This window comes from Cynocephalus volans, chromosome 5 (genome assembly GCF_027409185.1).
Source record: "Cynocephalus volans isolate mCynVol1 chromosome 5, mCynVol1.pri, whole genome shotgun sequence".
In the NCBI taxonomy this organism is placed as follows: Eukaryota; Metazoa; Chordata; class Mammalia; order Dermoptera; family Cynocephalidae; genus Cynocephalus; species Cynocephalus volans.
The window spans coordinates 120,203,831-120,230,844 of NC_084464.1; the positions used below are offsets into that span (position 1 = coordinate 120,203,831).

Below are 27,014 nucleotides of genomic sequence, written 5' to 3' on the forward strand. Positions count from 1 at the left end.
GACTCTCCTGTGCATCTCTGAGACCCAGAGTTTGGTCTCTGATAACACTGACCAGGAAGCAAAGTACCTTGGGGATAAATGATTCTACGACTTGGGAAAGAAAAAATGATCTGGAATATCCAGATAGTTGTTTTCAGATAGCATGGATGCTTTTAGAAATATTGGCCTGCTAAAAGAACAATGGAGTCAACATAAAGGGAATTCCCATTGACCAAGCTGTCAGACTTCTAAGCTTCAAATCCAATCACAGTGAAGTAGTCATAAAACAAAAGCAGGCTGTGATAGAAGTTTAATTTTTTAATAAGTAGGGGAGTGTTTTACTGAGTATTTTATTTCTTCTAATAATTGTATCTGTTTATAATATTTAGATATGTAGTTATTTCCATCTGGGTAAGTACCAAAGAATAAACACGTGGAACTTATCATTTGGCCAAATGATCCTAGCAGAAGGTAACAAAATAAAAAATAGTATAAATTGATTAGCACAAATAGGATGTATGGTGGGCACAGATAATAACCAGGTAGAAGGTGGCCTAGGCATAACAATAACCAAGAGAGACAATTCAACACTGTTATTTTGAAATATGAGCCAAGGGAAGCCCCTTCAACCCATAAGAAGGCAGGAAGCAGTGTGTGCCTGGGGTCCTAGGTGAGAGTCAAGGGCAGCATTCCCCACCCAGAAGCAGGCAAGGAGCATGCCAAAAACACCACTTCCACATGGGTCGTCCACCACAGCCACTTCCACAGCCACAGCTGCTGTAAAAGTGGCTTGACACCTCCGCAGTAACCACAGCTACAGTACAGGTGCCCACCAGACACTTGACGGCACTGACACAAGGAGAGTCACCAGCAGAGACTGGGAAAAGAAGAGGACATCTCTCTCCTCAAAACCTACTCCAGAGTAATAGAAGAAGCAACTGCTCTACCAGATGACCAGACATCAATGTAGAGATACTAGAAATATGAAAACCCAAGAAAATATGAAATCACCAAAACAATACAGTAATTCTTAAATACCAGACCCTATAGAGCAGGAAACCCTTGAAATGACTGAAAAGGAATTGCAAGCAACAATCTTAAGGAAACTTGTTGAGATACAAGAAGACTCAGACAACATAATGAAATGAGAAAGAGAAAAAAAAAATCCAGGATATGAAGGAGGGAATTTACAAAGAGATTAATACCTTAAAAAAGAATGTAGTAGAACTCATGGAACTGATTCACTCAACAAAATAAAAAACAGAACTGAGAGCTTTAACAGCAGGCTAGAACAAGCAGAAGAAAGATTTTCTGATCTTGAAGATAGTCTTTTCAAAATAACTCAGGAGGACAATAAAAAAAAGTAAAAAAATTTTTTTTAAATGAAGAAAATCTAAGAGAGCTAACAGACAACCTTAAGTGCACAAACATTTGAATCATGGGTGTTTCAGAAAGGGAAGAGAAAAGAAAAGGCATAACAAACCTGTTTAACAAAATGATAATGGAAAACTTCTCAGACATAGGGAGAGACACAGACCTTCAGATCCAGGACGCTCAAAGATCTCCAAATAGATTCAACCCAGAAAAAGCCTCTCCAAGACACATTATAGTTAAACTGGCAAAGCTCAAAGACAAGAGACAATCTTAAAAGAAGTAAGAGAAAAGCATCAAGTCACCTACAAGGGAGACCTTACCAGACTAACAGCAGACTTCTCCACAAAAACTCTACAGGCCAGAAGAAAATGGGATGATATATTCAAAATACTAAAAGAAAAAAACTGCCAGCCAAGAATACTGTACCCAGCAAGACCATCCTTCAGAAATGAGGGGAAAATAGTATATTTTCCAGACAAACAAAAACTGTGGGAGTTCTCCACCACACGAACAGCCCTACAAGAAATCCTCACAGAAGTCCTGCATCTGGAGTCTGAGAAATGATAATCATTACCACGAATACATAAGAACGAACAAAACCCACTGGTAGGACAAAAATGCAAACAAGAAAGAGAAAGAAACTAAATCTTCCCATCATGAAAAACCATAAAGACAATGTAATAATGCTCCTGCTTTATTTCTGATTTTAGCAATTTCAGTCTTCTCTCTCTTTTTTCTTGATCAATCTAGATAAAGTTTTGCAAATTTTGTTGATCTTTTTAAAGAACCAACTTAGTTTTGTTGATTTTCTCTGTTGCTTTTTAACTCCCTATTTCATATATTTCTGTTGTAACCTTTGTTATTTTATACTTACATTTGCTTTTGGTTGTTTGCTCTTCTTTTCCTATTTTCTTAAAGTAGAAGTTTACATTACTGATTTAAGATTTTTCTTATTTCTAATATAGGTGTTTACAAGTATAAATTTTCCTCTAAGCACTGCAAGAGCTCTGCATCCTATAAATTTTGATATGTTGTACTTTGATTTTTATCTCGAAGTGCTCTCTAATTTCCCTGTGATTTTTCTTTTTACCCATTGTTTACTTAGAATGCTTTTTAATTTCCACACATTTATGAATTTTCTAAATTTCCTTCTGTTATTGTAATCAGAGTACATATTTTCTATGATCTTAGTCTTGTTAACTGTTTTAAGACTTGTTTTGTGGCCAAAAAAAACCCAAACAAATAATCCAATTAAAAATGGGCAAAGAAACTGGATAGAGACACTTTTTGAAAGAAGACATACAAAGGACCAAAAAGTACTTGAAAAAATGCTCAACATCACTAATCATCTGGGAAATGCAAATTAAAACCACATTGAAATATCATTGCCCCCCCAGTTAGACTGGCTATAATCAAAAAGACTGAGAATAACAAATGATGGTGAGGATGTGGAGAAAGGCAAACTCTTGTATGCTGTTAATGGGACTGTAAATTAGTACAGCCACTATGGAAAACAGTATGGAGTTTTCTCAAGCAATTACAGATATACCATATAATCCAGCAATCCCATGTCTGGGTATATTCCCAAAGGAATGGAAATCATCAAGTTGAAAGGATACCTGCACTTCTATGTTCATCATAGCTCAATTTACAATAGCTGAGATATAGAACCAATCTAAATGTTCATGGATAGACAAATGGATAAGGAAAATGTGGTATATGTACACAATGGAATATTACTCAGACATAAAAAGGAATGAAATTCTGTCATTTGCTGCAACATGGATGACCTTGGAGAAGATTATGTTAAGTGAAGTAAGCCAGGCACAGATGGGATAATAGTGCATGTTCCCAATCATAAGTGGGAGTTAAGAGAGAAAGAAGGAAGGAAAGACCACAGTGGTACGTACATTGGACTTGCAGAGGAAGAGGGCACACCTAGGGTTGCTGGGGTTGGAGGGAGGGAGAGGGAGGAGTGGAGGGAGACATAGGGAATAACTGTAATTGTGGTAGTGGGGATGTCGATAGTATTGATCTGATCATCACATTTTGGGTACCGGTGCTGAGGGTCAGCTCTATGCCCCATGAATATGAATAATCTATCTTTAAAAAATCAGAATTTTTTTAAAAAGATACAAATTACTTGAAGTCCTGAAGAGACAAGTTATCTACAAAACTTAAATCTCTCATTGTTAAGAAATGAAACCTCTAGAATCAAGTTTCCCAATAAAGAATACAAACATTTTAAATAATGATAACAGAACAGATCAAAATACCCTAATGACAAGCCAATGAGTTAAGTATTGTCAGCCATGCAAAGCCTAACACATCATTACTACAAAAGATATCATGTTTCAAAGACAAAAATTCATAAGAAAGGGACTTAAAAGTTTATCATTAAAATAAGAATCACATCCACACTGTGGCTCAGATTTGAATTACCCTTGTCTATACAATCAGACCATATCCAGACCAAGATTCAACTGTAAAAAACCCAGATTTCTCTTTTTCCTTTAGTTCTAGTATGACTACTGAAACCCAGGCAAACAATAATACTGAAAGATTAGCAATGTATCCAATTAAGAATAATACCATACTGGGAAGTTATTAAACAAGTAAAGACATAATAAATTACTTAAACAATAGTCTTGATGTTTTAGAATAGGTTCAAATGAATATGCAATCATAAATTTTATGATCACTGCTTATGTGTATCTTTTATCGACTATTTAAAGGTGTTTCAAGACTTCAAAAGACTAATCCATACTAAATTTATATTCAGTTTTAAATTGTCTCTCAGACAATTAAAGACTCTATTAATAATTATGTTACAAGTTCATACTTCAGAAGAGAAAGGCTGTAATTATGGAATGCTAACAACCACTGCTAGAATCCAAAGGAAGAAGTGATTTTTAAAAACGCGCAGAAAGATAAAGCTTGAGTTATCTATTCCTGTCAAACACAGTAATTTGCTTGGTTTTAAAGACAAATGAATCATAACTTAGCAGGAATCACACTTCCATATTAACCAACTGGGTAGCTAAGACAAGTGTGACTGAGACTACTGCACACACTCTTTTCTTCTCCCCACAGGATTTAAGTTGTGTTGAAGGCAGGACCCTCAGGAAAAAAAATCTTAAGCACAAAATATTGGTTCAGAAAAGAAAAGAAAACTCCCAGTACTTCAGAAAGCTGCTATTTTACTTATTACCAGATTTCTAAGAATCCCATGGAATTGTAGGATACAACTCAAAGAAAGAAAAGTATTAACCACATTTAATTTGATGCATGAGGATAAACACAAAAATAACATTAGAAAAATCACATGATTTTGGCAAATCATCACAAATTATAAGAAATATTCATTATACTTAGAACATCCTAGGTGAAAATACAAAAGAAAAAATAGAAAATACCTAATCTGCCTTATTAGATTTATGAGTTCTACCCTCCCAGCATTTGTTCCTGAGTCAATTAAAGAACGGATTTAGGGAAGACCCCTCCCCCTTAAATAAACCCAAAAAACCAGAAACATCTTTGGGAATACAAGTACTCCATTTACAAAATTAAGCACAACATCAATTACTTTGAATGAAGTGCTGGTATGACACTGACCTAGATTGATTGTACAACTTTTTAAGTCATGAAGTTAACTTGAAATTATAAAACCTGATGGAGGAGCGGGTTTTCAGGATGGTGCTCAATATGGCCAACAATTTCTGTGCATTTACGAATAACACGCTGATACCCTGAAAGTATTGTGTTGAGTTGGGGAAAGTGAAATTTTACCAGAAAACTTTTCATAATTATGGCTTTTTTCTTATCTCTTCGTCCCAGTCAAAATCTAATGCTTCATCATCTAGTTCTGGTAAAGTGAAGAGAGATTTTTTGGAAAGAATCAGTTTCTCGGTGGACCCTGGCAACTGAAAAGATTTCCTTTTACTGCCAAGCACTGTAGCTGTGGTTGTAGGAGGGGGGCTTGGGCCTCTCTCATCCTGGTTCTTTCTTTCAGGAGGAGGACAGGATTCTGATTTGGATTCCGATGGGGAGGTAAAGGAGAAGTTTGCCAATTTGGCTAAAGTGCAAGTATGAACCCTGGTGCTTTTATTATTGCATGAAATCTCTTCCTTTTTGTCTTTCTCACAAGCAAGATGAGAATGCCCAGTCTTGTTACCAAGCTCTAATTTAGACTGAATAACTCTCTTTTCAGGGGCACATTCCCTCTTCTCTCTTGATCCATTTTTCTCTGGTGGGTGCCGTGACACCTCCTCTGTCTTACCCTGCAGCTGATCTGAGCTTCTGTTTCCTGAGGTAGAGGTTAACTTTTCTGGACACTGCTCAGGCAGAGCTGCTTCTCTTTTTGTTCTATGTTGGGAAATTTTAGGACTATGAACTGCTATTTTAGTTGTTCCTGGAGACACATGGCTGTGGTCTTCAGGAGTGTGGATCAGTTTTGACTTCTGTTTGAAAGTGAATTTTGCCAATTTGGCCAAAGGGGAACCTGGAGTCTCAACACTGTCAAGTTCAGAGTCTTCAGCCTGAGCAAAGGATTTCAGTCTCTTTCTCTTGAGAGTTTCCAGTGTTCTTTCTGGGCTATGTAAAGAAATGGACTGAGGAGGAGGAGGCAAGGCGGGCGGCTGTGAAGGGGCCCTGGTGGTATTTCTGCACAACTTCTGGGCCCTTTCCTTGCACAGCTTGTGCAGTCTCCTAGGGACATGAGTCAGCACCGAGTCTGATTCATTGGCAGGGACTGTTGCTTCAGAGACTAGTGCTACCCTTTTTGTCTTTTTCCCTTCAATATCATCTGGCCTCAGTGAAGCATCTGTCTCTCCCGGTGATGGAAGCTTCCCAGCTTCCAATTTGCTCCTTTGGCCTGGCTCACTCTTTTCTTTATCCTGAGATTTGTTGTTAGACACTTTCAACATATTTTCCCCAGTTATTTTGGAACCAGGAGACACAAGAACAGAGTTTTTAGGTTCAATCTGCTGAGTTGCCATAAAGTCAAACCAGTCCAAACTGTCATCTCTGCTATTTTTGTGCTCAGATGAATGTTTTCTGTTTGTTGATCTCTTAGGCCCCAGATGGGACGGGAGATCTAGAAGTGGGCTTTTCCCAGGATTGCCTCCAGAAGAGAAGGTATGCATGCTACCATTCATTTCCTGCTGTGTTGAAGTTCTGAACTTTGATTCTTCTGCTGGATCATTTCTTGAGGACCCTGGAGTAGTCTCTGCCTCCACTGCCCGTGGTCGGGGTTGGTGCACTCTCTGATTCTGTAACCTGCAGCAGAGAAAAATAAGGAATACATGTATTGAAGGGAAGAGAATTTGCTTTATATTTTTCATTTATTTAGTCTATGAGATGCCATCTCAAAGGCTTAAATAAAACATAATTCTAAGTTAATATCAAATACAGTCTCCTAGAGCAGTAGAAGGAAATTTTCCTTTTTTATCTATATAGAATTTAAGTGCTCTGATAACCATTCTAATTGAACTTAAAACAGCAGTAAAATAAAGAAAATGAAATAGGAGGTATGTCTACATTTTTAGATCTCTCTGAAAGTTCATTTAATTCGTTTAAGATTGTTTGAAGGTCAGTGTGACATGCTCAGTCTCGTCTCTCATGTTAAGTGTTCATATGCAAGACAGACATTGCTGTTTGCATAGTAGCTGATTGCTGGCCAAGTAAGTTATTGCTCCAGCTGTTTAGTAGCCAGTTTGCCGATCAGAACCAAAGTGAAAGACTGGAGATTATGATCACTCCCATCTCTATACTCAAGTGAGGTACTGAATTTTATTTTTATTTATTTATTTATTTATTTATTTATTTGTTTGTTTATTTTTTTGTCTTTTTCGTGACCGGCACTCAGCCAGTGAGTGCACCTGGCCATTCCTATATAGGATCCGAACCCGCGGCGGGAGCGTGGCCACGCTGCTAGCGCAGCACGCTACCGAGTGCGCCACGGGCTCGGCCCAGGTACTGAATTTTAGCACATCTAAAAAAGTCACCTTTGGGAGTAAAGAGTCTGTGACACCTCTGTACTGATGCTCCCACTGCCCACAGTCCCCACCCCCTCTTAAGCAGCACATTCATGGCAGACACCCCCCAGGCAGCTGTGATTCTTTCCTGCAAAGCCCAGTCATGTTTCAACATGAGTTCTAGGCACCTGCTGTCCATCAATTTGATACAGAGTTAGAATCTATTCACCCTCTTTGAGTGAAGGATCTGTTCAGTGATATTCATTTTACATCTTGGGCATATTAGGAAGTGAAATAATGGCAGAAGGACCACTTTCTAACAGGAATTGTAGTTCCCCAAAGGTAAGTTCTTTAGAAAGCCCTTCCCAACAACCTAGAAATGCCTTTTCATTATAAAGTGCAACATGACCCTTATTCCACGTACTAAATCTGAAAAGAAATTACACCAAAAGCAGATAAGTAAATTATTCTAAAATTCATGTGTAATCATAGAAAAAAGAACATAAGGAAATACATTAAATTTGAATATATATAAACACATCAAAATGTTAACAGTATATATCTTTAGGAAATGAGATTACATGTGATTTTTGTTTTCTAATTAATTCATTACTGCTACTTTTCAAAATACTATAAAGGACATGTATTATCTTTATAATCTGAAAAAACAAATTATTATAAAAATATTGGCTTATATTCATTCATTCACAATAGTTTTGGAAATATCAATACAGCAAACCTATGTTCATTGTTACTAATCTGAGTTACAACAAACAAAAAAGCAAATAGCTTTCAAAATTACTACTACCTAGTATACTTTTTAGCATCAAACTGAGGTCAGGGATACTTGATAATTGTTAAAGTTCCATAACAATATCCTAAAGGATGAGAAATTTAGGGGATAGAATAATTTAGTCCTATTATTTTAGCCTAATTCTTACTTCAGGAATTAAACTCCGCCCTACATAAAATTTCTACCAGCTGCTATACCTTCCTAAAAGACAGTATCTTTGCACTCTTTTCTGAGATGGATAGAATGCCCATCACTTGAGGCAGACTACCACTAGTAAAGCATTTACTGGAAGAAAAGCATGATAAAAATATAAATGGTTTCATTATAATTATGTGATCTTCTTAAGGAATAGAGAGCTCTTTTCCATATGCTAGTTGGGTTTTTCTCACTTGACAAGATTAGCTTTAGATTGTACACTTATTTTGGAGGTAATTCACTTTCACTTGCAGGGCATCTGGTTTTCCTGCTTTGAGGATCAACACCTGAACATACTTCTGCATTATAAAGAAATACCAGTAGCAAAGAACATTTTAAGGCAGAACCCTGTCTCTTAGATTGTCACATACTTTTTTTTTTTTTTTTTTTTCTTCTTTTCCTCCAGGAGGGTCATTTTGAATTGAGGAAGTCTAATTGCCATTTTTGTAACACACAACAACTGATTCTGTGCCTGACATTCCCTCCTTTCCTGAATCCAACATATGTCAGTTTCTGGTCACTTGAGACAGTCAAAATGAGCAGCCTCTCCAAAGGCAAAGCTAAGCCCAGGAGCAGCTTGAAAAGGATCAGCTACATCAACCATAATCGACCCAAAGGAATAACTTAGATCTCAGCACCATGATCCTCTGGATCATAAAAAGAGCAAGGAGGCCAAAAAAAAGAGGGGTTGCTTTTATACAAAGTGCAAATTTACTGCAGTCTGGCACCTGGGTATTAAGAGTCCCCACACTTCCCCCAGAAGGCTGTGCTGAGGTTTTATAAGTTAGAAAGAGAAGGCTGCTGAGAGAAGGGAGTGAGCAAATGGGAGAGAAATGCCTTTAAGAAGTTTTACTGAATACAGTCAACAATCCCAATGTAGCTCCCAAATTCTCCTTCTGCAGCTGCTCCACTTCCACATGCACTCCCTACACCAGACCCCGGCTTCAACATCAACACCAATAACCAGGTGCAGGTCAATTATTAAGCCACTCACACTGATCATGAAGATACCCGAATGGACACATCTGCCATTCCTCACTCCTGAATCTCAGGTACACATTCAAAGTCTAGCTTTTTAGAAGCCCATGCATTTAGGGAGTGTGCAAACTATAAAGTTCAGGCGAAAATTCTTTAGGTAAAGGGTCCACGTTCTGACTTATGCATGTGTCCCTCATGTCTATTATCCACTTTGTAGCAAGTCATTAGAGACGTATGTTTTGAAACATTGCTTCTGTCATTCCTGAGTTGTTACTCTAGCCAACACCGTGTGGAGCAGAGACTAGTCATTTCCCACTGAGCCTGCTTCAATTTCTGACTCCCACAAAAGCGAGCACTAAAATGGTGGGCTTTTCTTTTTTTAAGCCACTGAGCTATGGAGTGATTGATGAAACAGCAATAGACAAGTGAAACAATCCCCTACAGATAGTACAGACAGATTTTCCACTTCACTCACACTTCCTTTGTTTCAGTGCCAAATAAGGCTTTTCCATTATATGCCTTGCTTGATTTTCCTTCCTCACCTTTCAAGTCTTCTAAGCTCTTCACTCAAGAGGCTCTGCAGCTCCAGCTTTTCCAGAATAAGTTCGCATTGCCTCTGGTACTGCTCCTGAGGGTTTTCAGGAAAGGAAGTGTGGAGAGCATTCACACCTCCTAAGAGTGCACCTCCCTGAAGGGGTAACAAAATACAAGAGAAAGTCTCCAAGCCAGTCAACATGGAGGCAAGAATGCACTAGGGACCACTGATCCCAGGTGGCTAAGACCAGCCCTCCACACCCCCTCAATTTAGTGGGCACCTCTAACATTTAATCACATTTCTGAGATGTATTCTTGGATATCAGAATCACTTGAAAGCTTTTTTCAAATTTCGATAGTTCTCTCCTCCAGTTCTTGGTGGCAATCATTGCTTCAAGAGGCCATACTCTCACTAGTGGGACCATAAACATATTCAGGTGTGCTAAGAGGAAAAAGTATCGAGACCCATTACTTTACACCAATGGGAAAAAGCAATGCCACTGACACAATGGATGTCTCTATGATATTTCCCCCTTCTTTTAAACGGTTACCTTTGGATGTATTTCCAGGGATTATTAGGTCTAGAATATAATCGTTTTTATAACTTCTGATATGTTAATAAAGTATCTTGTTTTTTAAAGCAAGCTTGTAATTAGGGTAAATATTAGGTATGCAAAAAATCCCCACCTGCATTGAAGACTCCATTACTGACACCACTGTAATAGCATCTTCCAGAGTCACAGTGTCACGAAACATGAGGCGAGCATGAGCTAAGAAAATAAAACACGTTTGATTTTTAGGAATATTTAAAATGATAAATGTAATTCTCTACCTGCCCCACCCAACTATTTTATGGATGAGCTAATGCCAAATTAACTTTACTGGAAGAAGCACAAAAGTCTATGTTCAACTAGTTTTAAGGTTGTTTCTCGAATACTAGACCTAATCCTTCTGTGTATATGTATGTAATTTTGTGTATTTATATGAAAAAGTACTCTGGGCTCTAGCAAATAAAGGGGCTATATAAACATATATATAATATTCAGCAACTTTTTTTTTTTTTTTTTTCTTAAAAGATGACCGGTAAGGGGATCTTAACCCTTGACTTGGTGTTGTCAGCACCACGCTCACCCAGTGAGCTAACCGGCCATCCCTATATGGGATCCGAACCCGGGGCCTTGGTGTTATCAGCACCGCACTCTCCCGAGTGAGCCACGGGCCGGCCCCTATTCAGCAACTTTTAATCCTTACTTTCTAAGCTATTACAGAAATACACAAAATTTGAAAAACTCATTTCTCATCTCTGGCACTTCTTTTTGTCTATGATCTATGAGCTTTTCAAAGCTACCAGAAGTAGCAAGCCTGAACTTTGGGTATTTCTTGCCCTAATATTAGCTATACATCCTTGAAAAAATGAAGTCCATTTGTTTTATAGTACTGTTTACTAAGCTAAAATAAAAAAATAAAAAAGAAAGATAAAACAATCACAATAAGCTTATATTATTTTATTACATGATACATTTAGTTCATGTGATTTTTTTTTTTTTTTTTTTTTTTTTTTTAAATTTAAAGATGACTGGTAAGGAGATCTTAACCCTTGACTTGGTGTTGTCAGCACCACGCTCTCCAAAGTGAGCTAACCGGCCATCCCTATAGGTCCCGAACCCGCGGCCTTGGTGTTATCAGCACCACACTCTCCCAAGTGAGCCATAGGCCAGCCCGATTTTTTTAAAATTATTTAAACAAAGGCTAAAATGTAAAAGCCAGTGTTAGAAAAAAAAGTTTGAGATGCATGTTAGATGTATATATGCAAGAAAGCCTAATGCTTTAGGGACAGGACAGGACATGGCCTTGTTAATTTGGTTATTATAATGATAGGGGTACATTGCAACTGGAAATCACTGAGAAAAACCAGAGAAGCTACATGGGAAACAATGCCAAAGAAGAAATTATCCCACTCAAAATGCTAACAGAGCTGCCACTAAGAAACAAAACATCAGAAATAAGGCCATCTAAATGAATATCTTAAGTTATAGGAGGTCCTGAGATGTCACAAAGATTCCTGTTTCTTAATGACACCACATTCCACTCAACACCTATAATCTGTCCTCAGAAGAGCAGGTGTCTTATGATTCAGAGCATTTACTTTTTAAGTGACTGTGAGCACCTTAGAGTAGGGATTATATTTATCCATCTTTGAATCCTTTATGCCAAGCCCCATTCCTTGCACACAGTAGGCACTCAACAAAAGTATCATTTGTTGAATGAAATAAACCTTCTGCTAATCGTATCAAGCTTTCCAGCAGGCGGATGGTTGTCCGGGCAGCATTCCGGGAATCACTTTGCCTTTGCAGCTGGTAGTACCGGAGAAGAACTTGATTACCCACATCAGACAGTGTGGGCTGCAGATTCCTAATGAGGCAGAAGTAGGTTTTCATTTTTTCCATGCTCCAAAGCTTCTCTGATTTGCTTGGGTAACCTGTGTATATCAGGTGTTGGGTCAGTAATTTCTAAGAACAGGCAAACACCTCACTTTAAGGATTTTGATAATTTACTTGTATTCATACTTTAAAATATAACTTCCAGAATTTGTGGCCACTGAAATCTAGACCTTGTTCTCTGCATAGCATACAGTTCCAAAATAAGCAGTCTTAGAGCTAAGCTTAATAAAGTTAAGCTTCCTACAGGGGTTAAAATTATTTGGAATAATTCTGGTCTGCCCTATAGTAATAAAAAGTACTTGAGTAAATCCAATTTAAAGAGAATCCCATATTTAGAGATTTCTGTTTCATAATTAACTCTGGTTTTCTTTGTGTGCAAGCGGTGAGTGGCAATTCTATATTATAAGCTTGTCCATTCATCACAACGGACATATTTAACTATGATCTCATCAGTAGCAGGTAGAGGGAGACCCCTTTCCTTCCGTTCTTCACTCTGGGACCCACTAACTGGCTCCTCTCCTTTACTGCTTTCTGTCTAAGCATCTCTCTATTGTCTGTTAGGAGGGAACCTTGGGTATTCATTTAATTTTCTTCAAAGGGAATTTCCTTTAGTTATGACTAAGCTGTCTCTGTCACTTCGAATGACTTGTCTTCACATACCTTTGTTTTCTAGGATAAAGGAGGAGATTACGCGATCCCAGTCTTCGTTCTTGGTATCAAGCAGAACCAGGATCAGGTCAAATCGACTTAAGAGTGGACTGCCAAGGGCAACATTCACGGACACAGATTCGCAGGGCTCGTATTGGCCCTTGGGGTTGGTCGCTGCCAGGACAGTTGTCCTTGTGTTCAGCTTGCACACGAGGCTGCCAAGAGAGACAGAGTACAATTCATAGACTGTGAGATTGATTCCAAAGGCAAGATTAAACTTGTTAATAAAACAGGGCTGCTCTTGCATCTTGAAAATCTAGAGAAACTCCTGTGAAAGAAAATGTGGAATGATAAAAGGAGAAATTAAAAATACCAAGTTCAAACAAAGTACATTGACCCTAGTCAATCTTGAAGAGACGTAACTGCTCAATAAACACTTTTTATGCCCCTACTATAAGCGGACCCTTCTGCCAGGGCTAAGAGATACACAAAATTAAACCAAGCATAGATACTGTTCTTAAGCAATCAGAGCAGCACAGGTCAACTTCTACAGGTATAAAGTTCGCAGGAAATTGTAAGATGATGATGTATTCATCTACACAGATGGAAAAGATGATCAGAGAAACATTATGAAGCAGCTTTTGAACTGGGCTCTTCAAGACAACTGGACATTTTAAGTGGTGAGAGACGCATATTTGTGAAGAAGTGAGGATGACTTTGAGAAATGGTGAGGAACTGAAGCAAAACCTTTCTGTGTATTCACTTATTTTGTTTTGATTTTTTTTAAACATGAAAGAAACAAAAGAGAGAGAGAAAGAGAGGGAGGAGAAGGAAACATCAGGATCAACTTAGCATCAAGTTTCTGGGAGCAACTGTGAAGGGAGGCCTGAAGAGGGTTGGGCTTGGTGGACAGGCTGGATAGGGAAGGATGGTGGACGGTAGAGAGAATAGGATGCTAGTGCAATGGTCCACAGGCTTCAACAGTCCTAAAATGATGATGATGATATGTATTTTTTCTGCACTAACTTCAAAGAGTGAAAAGATTCCAGTTTCTGCAAAAAGTAATTTTCCATTTACTTAATCCACATGTTTAAACTCTCCTACCAACATAGTAATAATTCTTCTAAACATTGTAAAGTTAGGTTGCACAAGTTATTTTTACCAGTACAGATCCTTCAGAAAGTGCCCTTGTTTTTGTGATGGTCTCCTATTACTCCCATTACAACCTTCACAGGGTGATCCCCATCCTTACCCATGGCTTCAGTCACCACCTATATACGGGTACTTCCAAATTTAGCTCCAGCCTGGGACAGTGGCTGCTATATATATGTTCTCTAAACCTTGTTTTCTTTACCCCTGGGGAAGAGAGGCAAGATTATATTTCCCGCCCCTCTTTACAGTTAAGTAGGGCTGTAATATCAAGTCTGGACAACGGAATGGGGGTGAAAAAACATGTACCACCTCTAGTTCTGGATCCTAAAAGCCTTCCTGTGCAATCCTCCATATTTCCTCTCTCTATTTGCCCATGGAGTACACAAGAGGATAAGGCCCTGGAGCCAGAGCACCACAAGAGAGAAGGAGCCTGGTCCCTGAACAACTGTGTGTAGCACATCACCCCACCCTCAATCCACATCAGATTGTGACATGCATAAGAAAAACTTCCTTTGGCAAAGTGCTGCAGGAAAGAGAGAAGCATAGGAAAGTAACTGATTAATTTTCAAGGAGAAATGAAAGGCAGTAAAGACAGCTCAGAAACTGGAGAGGTTTTGAAGGACTGGGGGGGAAAAATCACTTCTAAACCCCATTTATTAAGAGGCAAGACTGAAAAAGGCTTTGAACAACAAAGTCCAGTACAGTTTTTCAGTTGTATAAAGTGACTTAGTTTGAGAGTGAAGTCTTTTGCTTTAGATGGACTTAAGTTAGCCACCATTAAGTAATGGAGGCTACACCCATGTCCCTAGCAGCACCGTACACTATAGCTGAGAGGGAAGCTGGGCTGATCAGTGAGACCCAAGGTGGCTTTAACAATACAGATTCCCAGGTCCCACCTCAGAGATACTGAAAAGTGATGCTCAGTCAAATGGGGATTCACGCCCTACTCTTCCAGGGCTGTTAGAATCAGTGTACAATAAATGTTTACTTGTCTGTCTTGGCACAGGTTGTGAGCATTTTGAGAACAAAGGTCTTATCTTTTCATCTTTGTGGTGCCAGCAGCCAGAAGAGAACATGGCACTGCTTAGTGCCCAAGACATATTTATTGGGCAAAACAATAAATTGCTATCTTGTCGTTTTAAATTGTCAGATTGTACTTCCTACCCTAGGCATGTGAATGTAATTTAGTAGCACCAAATATATCATTGCAATGTTAAATTCTCTCCTAAAATGTATCCCAGCAAATAGTGAGCGTATCTTCTATTATTTAAGAATCTAGAGATACCCTGCCCTTGATGAGATGCTATTCTAGTAAGTTTGAAAAGAAACTTGAAAATAATGAAACATTATCTTTCCCATATCATTACTTAGTTTAGCATCCTATGGCCTTAAAGATCACCATCACATAAAGTTCTTTCAAATGACTACACAGCACCCTGTGGCACCGGGCTGCCATTCATTAAGCACAGGCACTGATTTGAACAGTTGAAAAAGACAGGTAAATTCAAATATTGACACCTTTTTTTAAAGCTCACATTGCACCACTACCTCTTGATTTCCTCTTACTTCTATTTCATTAAGCAGCAGAACAAAATGTAAGTAATCAAACTACTAAACTTTACAAATGTTTCTAGACTTAAATAACATAAGCAAAGAACAACATAATTATTGGTCTTAAACATGTACCGACTCAATAAGACCAATTGATACTATGAATTACATTTGAGTAGACTCTAGGCATCCTGGGTGTTTTGCCATTTTTTCTCTTCTAACTATAACAAGTTTTTACACAGCAGAAATGACATTGGCTCCCTCCCAGCCACGTAAGCATTTGAATGGGGGGTGTATGGATTATGATATGCCCTTGCAGGTACAGTATATGCCCACCACATGAAAACACTGTATAACGTTTAACCTCAACTCAAAAAAGCAATTTGTGGAATCAGCATAGTTAAATGGAACAATTAAGTGTGCTGTTATTTTAGAAAGAACTTTCTAATGCTCTGCAGTGTATATAAAGGGACACAGTAAAAAAAAAAAATCTCTGAGAAATTCTCTGCAGCCTTGGAGGCCAGTCAGATATTCTGATCCAGAGATTCACACTAATATCCTTAAGGGAGATTCGAATCAAAATCCCTTCAAAAATCAATTACACTTTAGTCACTTGAGACATTAAAGAGAAATAAGAGAGAGAAACCAAAAGCAGACACATTCAAGAGTTCCTGAAAATGATGTTGCAAGGTACGAAATGCCTCAAAGGAAAACTTGAAGTGGTCCATGAGATAGGGCCCCAGAACAGCTAGATGATGACAGCTCAGTGAAAGATTCATTGTAGAGTACAGAAGCCTTTGACTGCTGGCCAAAGGAAGAGAAGTCTTTGAACTGAGGAATTAGGAGTAAGTAAGGTTTTTCCTAAGGGTAAAGTTCACACTTTTTTTATTTTGGTAGGATTCATGATTAAGTGTTACTTTTTCACACTTAAGCCTTCTTATCTGCTACTAATTAACATCGTGTTATGCTGTAAGTCTCTAGAGACATTTTCTCTAGAGAAATTTTCCCAAGAGTTTTGCATTTGGCAATTAACTCTACACTTCGCATCTGGAAGATTAACAGGTCTCTAATTAGCGGTAATGAACTGAAGATTCTGAAAACTGTTAGCCAAAAACATTAGATGAATTACTATTGGAGGCAGATCCAACTTTTTCTTAAATTATAGAGTGACACAGAGGGAGTGCTATGAAGAAATGAACACATGAGCAAACATGGAACTTGAAGAGTGTTTTCCCTGGTTCCCACCACCAAGCAGATGATTTGATAGACACTGGTGATTGGGGACACATTTTAACTGCTGACCCCCAAGCAAAACCAACACGTACTATTCTTGTACTTTTCTGTAAGTGACATTATATCAAAATAAAAGTTAAAAAAGAAAAAATTTAAAAGGACAACTTAGAGGGAAAAAAAATCACATAATTGGTGGTAGCTATGATCTGGGGAGAAACTGTAAAAATTACTATAGAGTTTGACCAAGAGTCTACATGTTATTAGGTAAACGTGACCAAGTACTGTCTTTAAAACCTTGCCATCCTTTTTGTCTGTCTCTTTGAAACCCACTGAGCTCAAGACATTTCTCATAAAGAGCTACTTCCTATACAGATTGGATTCACCAGGCTATTGTCTGTTTAAACTATTGTCTCCCAGCACTGACAAATCTGTCCTTGTTATAACCTGTTCTTTGGTTTATTCCATAAGTGATTCTTTTGTCCTCATTACAGTTCTGGACAGACGGAACATCGGAATGCCCACCAAGCACATAACCCCACAATCCTTTCTGTGTAAACTGCCATACAGGAACAGCTGATTGGCATCTAACGCAAGAGCAATCAATTCACGAACTGGCTAGAGGCCTAGGAGCTGCTCTTACATAAATCTTTTCATGGGGATTACAGTGTCTAACTGGGCCTATCCTGAGTGTATTTGAAATAAAGACAGGAAAGACCACTGAACTAATCTAAAAGACCCACAAACACAAAAAATCAGTGACAGAAAAGTACCTGACTCAGTAACGGGAGAGCAGGTTTGAAGATGAATAAACTTCTTATGCTATGGTGGCAATGAGATAATCAAGGTACTATTTTATATCTACTTTGAAAAACCCCAATACTCCCAAATTATGCTATAGTAGAACAGCAGTTAAAGTAGTACAGAGAAGTTCAGTAACATGCCCAGTTAGTTTGTAAGTTGAGCTGGAACCTTAACATAGCCAGACTAGCTCTGGACTAGGCTCTTTACTATGGTAATTATGTCTCTGCCCAATGCATTCTTGTGGTCACTAAAAAAAATGAGAGAGCTGTTGATGTTGTTTCCTGAACTTGTTCCATGTCTAGCATAGATCATGTTCAGTACTTCATGATATAAAGTAAAACCATATTTTATGTAAATATTCTACAATAAACTAGCCAGCAGCTGAATTAGCCATGGCTACGTGTGTAGGCCAGCCCATAATTTGCAGCATCTTAAAGGTAACCACTTAAAGGTTATCCATTTATACTCATTAGATGCTTGAATTCTTATATAATTTTTCCTAGTCTAATCTGGAAGACCTCTACAACCCTACAGACAACCTACTTGATATCTAGTAGCTCTAATCACTAAAAAGTCTTCCTAGTACTGATTTTAATTATGCTCCCCTGAACTTTCTATCTATTGATTCTAAAGGATACAGAACAAGTCTTATTCATTTCCATATATGAACTTTTTAAAATAATTGTAGGTAACTACTCTCCAATTATTTTTCTAGATATGGTTCAGAAGAAACATGGGTAATGTAATAAAAATATACAGTGAAAGTCAATATAGTAGTCCTTCTTCCCTTATCCATAGTTTTGTTTCTGGGGCAGTTTTAGTTACCTGTGGTCAACCAAGGTCTGAAAATATTAAGATATTTTGAGAAAGAGACCACTTTCATGTAACTTCTATTACTGTATACTGTTTAATTGTTTTATTTTATTAGTTATTGTTGCTAATCTCTCACTGTGCCTAATATAAATTAAGCTTTATCACAGGTATGTATGTATGGGAAAAAATACTGTATATATAGTTTGGTATTATCCACGGTTTCAGGCATCCACTGCGGAGCATGGAATGTGTCCCCCACAGATAACAGGTGACTACTGTATTACAAGTTAAACAGGAAAGAATAACTGAAAAAATAAAATGTTGACTTCCACGTTCCCATAGGATCATTAACAGCCACTTATATTCAAACCTCTCAACCCATCCTCTGAAGATCTTACAGATAAACAAGGAGAGCAAAGAAATCCATAGAACAAAACCCAGAATGGCAAAACATAAAGAGGTGGAATAGGATAAATGTCAATTTACATGTAAGTAGAGAAATAGACATTAGAAAACAGCAAAGCTAACTTTAGAGTCCATCACGGAGTAGCAAGATCAGTGGAGACTAAGCAAAGAGAGGAGAGAGCAATGGCGTTTTTACCATGGAGGAACACCCACATAAAGATAAGATAAAATCACCCACATAAGGAGAGAATTCCACAAAGAGTGGAGAAATATCAAGGACAGGTTTGAGACCTCATGAATCAAAGCAGTTGACTACTGGGGAACAGAAAGAGGGGCCTGAAAGTTCCTGGGGTTGGGGTGGCAGTTTAGGCTGGAGTAGATGATGACTTACAAGGGACAGGAGTCCCTCAGAGTCTTGGTGATCAGGGTAATACGGAGACAAGCAGTGGATATTAAGGATCCTATAGAAACAAATTACTAAACGAGAAGACACATCAACCAAGCCCCTTAGAAAAAACATTATTAAGTAAAATGCATTTAACTGAGACTTCTCTGAACTAAAAATTAGTAAGTGATCCAAACCTCTCACCATCACTTTAATAGAATACCTGTTATTAATGATTCAGAAAAAAAATGACATTTCAAAATCCATATAAAACTACATGAATCAAAATATCTGTTGATAATACCTCATCCCACCTCCCTGCTAAAACAATCCCCAAAGCAAATCTGTAATATAATACCCTGACTTGAATTAAATATCCTTAATCAAACATTTGCATACTTGAAATACCATCCCAAATCAGAAATTCAAAAACTTATAACACCAAAGTATAAAAAGCAGAAAATGTATATCCAGAGATGACAAAACTCAAGAAAAATATGAGAGGGGAAGAGAGGGAACATGAAATAATTTCAGAAATTAAACATTTAAATCTGAGGTATCTAGAAGAGAACAGCCAGGACTGAAAATATAAGAAAAACTAACCAGGAATAATCAACTGATGTGCCTAGTAAAAATATTACACTTTAAAGACAAAGGAAAAAACCCTCTGGGCCTTCAGACAAGAAAACTAAATCACCTACAAAGCAAAGGGTATCAGAATGGCATCAGATTTGTCAAGAGCAACATATAAAGCAAGACTACAGGGGAAAAAAATGTAAGGCAAGGTCTTTACATCCAGCCAAGCAATTCTTCAAGTGTAAAAGCTATAAAAAATGGTTTGAAACATGCAGAAACTCAGTATATACTCAGAAGCCTTTCCTAACGAAGCTGTTATGAACTTCAATCAAGAGATGATGGGGATACCCTGGCATTCCCAAAAAGGACTGATGATGAAGCACTGAATTTTAGATGTAAGACCAAAACAAAGGAAGGGATAAAAGTGAAAGAACAGTATGAAAATGTTATTTGTTCTGACAAAGCATAAATAATACAACTTTTTTTTTAAGTGAAGAGAAGGGAGAAAGAGTAAAGAAGAATATAATAATCTATGAGATACCACTGAAGCAGTGCCAAATTATATATATATTATGCTATCTTTTGGATGAGAAAGAGGAGATGCACACACAAGCACACATATATAATTGTGTGTTTTGCTTATTCTTGCAAAAAAAAGACATAAGAAAGATACATCAGGAACTAAAGAAAAGAACATCTGTAAGGAAGAGAAGAAAACAGAATGAAAGGAGAAGAGATGTGATTTCTTTGGTATATCTTTTTTATATAGTTTTGACTTCTGAACCATGTTTCACAAATTCAGAAAATAAAATTAAATTGATTCACGTCAGCAAGTTGACCAACTGGAAGACCCTACCGCTTGTCTCTCCCACAAACAGACAAACAATGAATAAATAACTACACTTGGATAACAACTAAAGGAAAGCGCCAGAGTACATCAGTAACAGAAAAGCTGGTGAGCACAGAAACTTAGACAGCCACAAAGAGAAAGAAAGGAAATACCCGGCCGCCACCACCCCAACCCGCAACCCCGAGGATCAACTGGGAACCAGGAGGAACTTCTCACTGATGGGAAAACTTGAGAGACAGGTCCCCAGCAGCTCCCATCACCATCTTAGACATCTAGAGTCCTCAGTAATGGGGACCCCTGCAGTCCTCACAGGCAAGTGTTGTTCATGATGTAGAGAAAAGGAAATGCTGGTACACTGTTGGTGGGAATGTAAATTAGTACAGCCATTATGGAAAACAATATGAAGATTCCTCAAAAAACTAAAAAAAGAACTACCACATGGACCCAGCAATCCCACTACTGGGTATATATCCAAAGGAAAGGACATCGATATAGTGAAGAGATATCTGTACCCCCATGTTTATTGCAGCACTATTCACAATAGCCAAGATATGGAATTAACCTGTGTCCAATAGTAGATTAATAAAGAAAGAAAATGTGGTAATAGACACATAACGGAATAGTATTCAGCTATAAGTAAGAATGAAATTGTGTCACTCACAACAACATGGATGAGCTTGGAGGACATTATGTTAAGTGAAGTAAGACAGGAACAGAAAGAGAAACAATGCATGTTCTCACTCATATGTGGAAGTCAAGAAAGTTGGACACATAGATTTAGAGAGTAGAATTGGGGTTATCAGAGACTGGGAATGGTACGGGAAAAGAGGAATAATGTGAGGTTGATTAACAGGTACAAAATTACAGCTAGATATGAGGAAAAAGATCTAGTGTTCTGTAGCACTGTAGGGTAATTAACAATAATTTATTGCATACTTTCAATTAGCTAGAAGAGGGGATTTTGAATGTTCACAATGTGAAGAAATGATAAAAGTTTGAAGAAGTAATGAAAAAAAAAGATCAGTGGTTGACAGGGTTTTAGGGGAGGTTTAAGGAGAAGATGGAGGGAGGAATGAATAGGAGGTGAAGCACAAAGGATTTTTAGGGCAGTGAAACTATTCTGTATGATACTGTAATGGTGAATACATGACATTATGTTTTCGGCAAAACCACAGAACTGTACAACACAAAGAGGGAATATTAATGTAAAATTTAGTTAATAATAGTAACGTATCAATATTGATTCATAATTGAAACAAATGTACCACACAAATATCAGATGTTAATGACAGGAGAAACTGTATATGTTGAGGGGTATGTGAAAAATAGAGTAACCACTGTTTATGGTAGAAAATTTTTAAAATATAGTAAAGTACAAAAAAGAGACTTAAAATAATCTTCCTAATACCACTATTTAAACATAACCACTATTAATTGTCTTGATTATTTTACTGTGTGTATGTGTATGTATATCCACAATATGCCTTACTGTATACAAAATTGGACAAGTTACTGCACATACAGTTTTGCATATTTTTTCTACTTAATATTTTTAAACTAGCACTCTTCTTTATGTGACATTACTTATAGGACTTTTCCTGTTGTTCTGATTTCATTGATGCTTTATTTTTTTCAATCCCTATTACGTTTGGCAAGTAGTGTGGACTGTACTAACATTTATAAAGCAAATGTATTTCACAGGGCCTAGTTTCCAAAGCCCTGTAGTTTCAGGTTTAGCCTAACCTTTTAAAATTACATATAGAAATGTTAAGTTTGCAAAAGAAAGGAAACTTTCCTCAGGCTAAAGTCTCTGTTGTGGATATAGAATTGTAACACAGCCTCTCTCTTGAGGGTTCCAGGAAGTTTACCCCTTCGGGATGTCTCACTGCTCAGAAGAGATGGGCTTTGAGTAATCCTTTTTGCATCTCTGTCATCCCATGTGAGGCAAAGCAACAAAATATACTTCTTTGCAATGATGGTTTTGTTTGAGCATGTTTTCCTTTCTTATCTGCACGATGCTTCTTTTCTCTCTTTAAAGCAGTGGTTCTTTTCTTGACTCTGAGGCTTTATGAGAAACAGTCATGGCGTGCCAACCATACCTCTTTTTGGGTCTACTGCTCTTCTTAAAACCTAAACAGTCAAATGGCTTTCATTAGCTCAGCCCTTAAGTGCAGTAACCCATTTGAGAAACAAAAATTAGACTAAAGTCTACCTGTTTAACAAGATGGTCTCAAATTTTCTGGTATCCAGCTGTTTATCTTGAACAGACTTCTAAATTTTCTTCTAGGCTCATCTATGTATTTCTTCACAAAATGGTAGAGTACTATGCTATTTTCTTAAAAAGAAGAAAATCTTCTCTGCATCTTCTTGAAAAGCCTTGCATACTTTGCCTTACAATGTAAATTTGTTACCTTGCTTTCTCTAAAACAGGGTGAGGCCTCACTGATAAGTTTTAACATTCTTTAGAGACACAATCTAAACCTGACTGTCCTTTTATATTAGTGGGTTTATTTAATTACATTTTAAACAAAACCTGTAAGATCCTTATTTGTTTTTGTTGTTTATGTCTGTATATATACGTATGTAAGCTGTATGTTATGTCTAAATGTTCATGTCTGTATGTGTGTTTGTATTGTCTGCATGGTACCAAATTGGCTTATAATTAATGCACGCTCATTAAATAAATAAGTATACTTTTCAAGTTCATGTGACTTTAATTTTTTAAAGTTTTGATAAAATAAATATATCTTCAAAATTTGATTTAAAACTTTTGCCTAAATTTGTCTGTAGGTCAATACGCCTCAGCTCTGCCTCCTGGACATACTGGGAGAAACAATATCTTTTAGACATTATCTTTGCTCCACATGGCCTCTCTGGATTCCACGTGGCCCTAAATGCCACGTGGAAACTTGGGACCCAGGATGGCTAGTGAAAGGGGACCTATGCCCAATATTTCATAGGCCCTAGTTAACATTATCTGATAAGGGTACAGATTTTATACACCACATTTTTTGGCTGGGAAACCATAAATATTTAATTGGTAAAAATAGCCAAGACTCAAACTTGGCTTTGTGTAATCTGCTCTGATAAATGGACGCCTATTTACTAACCTGAATATATAAAAATGTTCTTATCCGTACACATTGTTGCCTGCATTTACTTAACCATACAGGATTACATTTGTCTTTTCTAGAGGTCTTTTAAGTTGTGCAGGATAATTCCTTGTGTTCGCTCCTTTTGAAATCCTTTGTCATTTTGGTTTTATTTTTTGTAGTAATTTGTGATCTTATTCAACTAAGTGTTTTAAGTCTTTGTTATTTGACAAACTTTCCAAAACTAAATTCTGAAAGCTCAACCTTGTGACTTAAATTAACTTTGAGGAGTTCCAAGGGCCCTGGAGCTTCTCAAAGGATATATAAAAGATGTATCAAAACTAATTGGCTTATTTGATAAATTAGACTATACGGGAAAGCATTGGCTGTACTGAGATGTTATAAATATGTGTTCCCAAAATCTTGTAAGGTTCTTGAAAATCTGTATCTTGATATAAATGCTACCGGTCATAATCTTGGTTCAACTATAATTTTAAAATGTTATGTCTTCAAATATTTCATGAAAAAAACCTCTGATAGGTACAATTTCCTTACAAACTTTGAGTTCATACCTTTAAACTAAATTTACAAAATTCTAATGAAGAAACTGATAGGTTTATGAAATTGCTCACCAAGGTCAAAACAACAAAAGTTAATTAATGAACTGATTAAAAAGAATTATGGGTTTTTACAATTTCCTTATTTTAAAACACTGCTGGTTCTGTTAATAAATTTTGTTTTCCAGATTTAAGAAAACTCTCTCTCTTAAGCTATCTATAACTGACAACAGCTTAGTAAAATATCATTTAAAACAGAATTAAAACATTTGTTTTCTCTATTTGATCCCCCCAAATTTAATAATTTTAAGTTTCTTTATGATTATTATGGCAAAGTGTCTATTTTCATAACTTCAATAAAAATTAACTCTCTTTATAACAGGATATAATTTAAAACTTTGTTTATAAGCTGGCATGTCTCTTCTAAGTTGTTGACCCCTCTTCATGTTGCCGTAATTTGGCCTAACTGCTGCTTCATCTTTCCCCCTGACGTGGGACAGAACATAACCTGAGAATGAACCTTTCTGGCACTGAGGGATCTATACAAAGAAAAGTAACACCTTTTCAATCAAAATCTTGATCAATGCTTTTATGAGGTACACTTTGATTGTAAAGGGGGAAATAATATCTTGTCTACAAAAGCAGTTCTCTAAATTTTCTCGGCCTTAAAGGGGATGTTTATAATTTGGATGAGACATCCTGTTCTTAAACAAAAGATTGGTAATTGATCAAAAATTTTAGAAAGATTAGATGCTTTGATAGCAGCCATGTCCTGGACGGGCAAACATCAACAAAACTCTCTGGACTCAAAATCAACTACTATATGGAACAGAACCCCATTCCAGAGTTTCAACAACTGGCAATTCCACTCCAATTCACAGCACCAGGAGTGATGCCGATGCAAGAGCCCTGAGAGACGATGACATCATCAATCCTCGCCTGAAGTAAATTAAAAGGACTTGCCATGCTAAATGATACTAACTTTGCTTTAACAAAATGCTTTTGTCTTAACTGTGAAAACCTGATCTATAGCCTTTGCTTTTTCTTTTAATTAAATAAATAAAATGGGGGAGACGTGGAGAATACTAACATTTATAAAGCAAATGTATTTCACAGGGCTGAGCCTCCAAAGCCCTGTAGTTTCAGGTATAACCTAACCTTTTAAAAATACATATAGAAATGTTAAGTTTGCAAAAGACAGGAAACTTTCCTCAGGCTAAAGTCTTTGTTGTGGATATATAATTGTAACACAGCAAAATGTCCTTGGAGCAGGTTAACCTAAAGTTGCTTTATTGTTATGTAAAAATACTGAAGAAACTCCTATAGGAAAACACAGTATTTGCTAAGAACAAGCTTTTGCTGGTGGACCGACAACCTTTTGCAAATTGCATTATGGAATGTCACCTTGTCATTTCACTGCTGTTACCAGCTTCTACTGTTAAACTGTACTTAGCCATCACTCCACTTATGTTTCTTTTCTGTAACTTTCTGGTCTGGAGAATAAATACAGGGAGAGAACCCCAGTTCATGGTTAATTTCCCTAAGGAAGAATGCCTCTCTTGAGGGTTCCAGGAAGTTAACCCCTTCAGGGTGTCTCACTGCTCAGAAGAGATGGACTTTGAGTAATCCTTTTTGCATCTCTGTCATCCCGTATGAGGCAAAGCAACAAGTAGGAGCAATTGCAAATAAAAGGTTTGAAAAAGAAAACCCTAAAAGTGAACACAGAAATTTAAAAAACAATTTCCTGTTTATCAAATTAATAATATAACCACACAAAGAAAAGAATTAACTCAAACCACTTTTGAACGTGCATTCTGACAGTACATAACCTTCATGGAATATATTCCAAGCACAAAAATATGGCATAGAAAGCTTGAATATTACTAAATCTTTTGTGGCTGTTATTGGCAATGGTGTTGGTATAATAACTCTGAAACTATTTTGAAAACTCCAATAAATTCAGAAATATAGGGAATCCTGAAAACACCTTCATATACATATGAAATAAATAATTTTGGAGAGTTGTAAATATCTTTTCACACAGGCCTAAGAGGATATTGGCTAGAAAACACAGTCTTAAAGTGTACAACTGGTTGCAGAATGTGAATGTACTCAACACTACTGAACTGTACACTTAATAATGGTTAAGATGGTAAATTTTATGTTAGGTGTATTTTACCATAATTAAAAAAAAACTGAGTACTTAAGTAGCTACAGCTTCCATCTATTGATGATATGGCAGGCACTGAGCCAGGAGGTTGACATATATGAACTCTAAGTTGAGAACATCCCTGTAAGAAGGGCACTGTTATTTTCATTCCACAGATGAGTGAACTGAGGCTCAGAGATGACAGTTATCTCCCACAAGGTCAAAAAATAGCATCACTTGATGGAATTGACTCTAGGTCTTTCTGACCCCAAAGCTTATGCTCTTTGCACCATAACCACATTGACTTTTCAACAAAAATATTAACAATTTAGTTTTGCTTTATTTTAAACGAAGGTCTATTCATTGTTGTTGTTACTGTTTGATATTGTTACTGAGTGATGACAGTGGCAGTTTTAAATAATTTTACTAAGGATACACAAAGAAGCAGCAAATTATGAAGGAAAGATGTCTGATCTCTTGGAAGCAGCTGTTCTTCTTGAGGGTTCCTGTTTCAGACCACAATTTCTGTGTAG

At 37.1% G+C, this 27,014-nt stretch overlaps 1 protein-coding gene across 2 annotated transcripts in view; it reads right to left on the reverse strand.

The window, feature by feature from the left end:
• Positions 1-4,719: 4,719 nt before the first annotated feature.
• The window catches only part of MCM9 (minichromosome maintenance 9 homologous recombination repair factor), a 91,593-nt gene continuing 69,298 nt past the window's right edge, over positions 4,720-27,014 (reverse strand). Inside the window, exons 8-12 of one of the 2 annotated variants that reach the window (XM_063096373.1) lie at positions 12,930-13,132; positions 12,104-12,307; positions 10,516-10,598; positions 9,837-9,982; positions 4,720-6,630 (exon numbers count right to left, since the gene is read on the reverse strand). In XM_063096373.1, coding sequence (XP_062952443.1) covers positions 5,160-6,630; positions 9,837-9,982; positions 10,516-10,598; positions 12,104-12,307; positions 12,930-13,132 — 2,107 coding nt within the window. In that variant the 3' untranslated portion in view covers positions 4,720-5,159. Of the gene's footprint in view, positions 6,631-9,836; positions 9,983-10,515; positions 10,599-12,103; positions 12,308-12,929; positions 13,133-27,014 lie in introns of those variants that run through there. The other variant, XM_063096372.1, reaches the window with a different exon arrangement.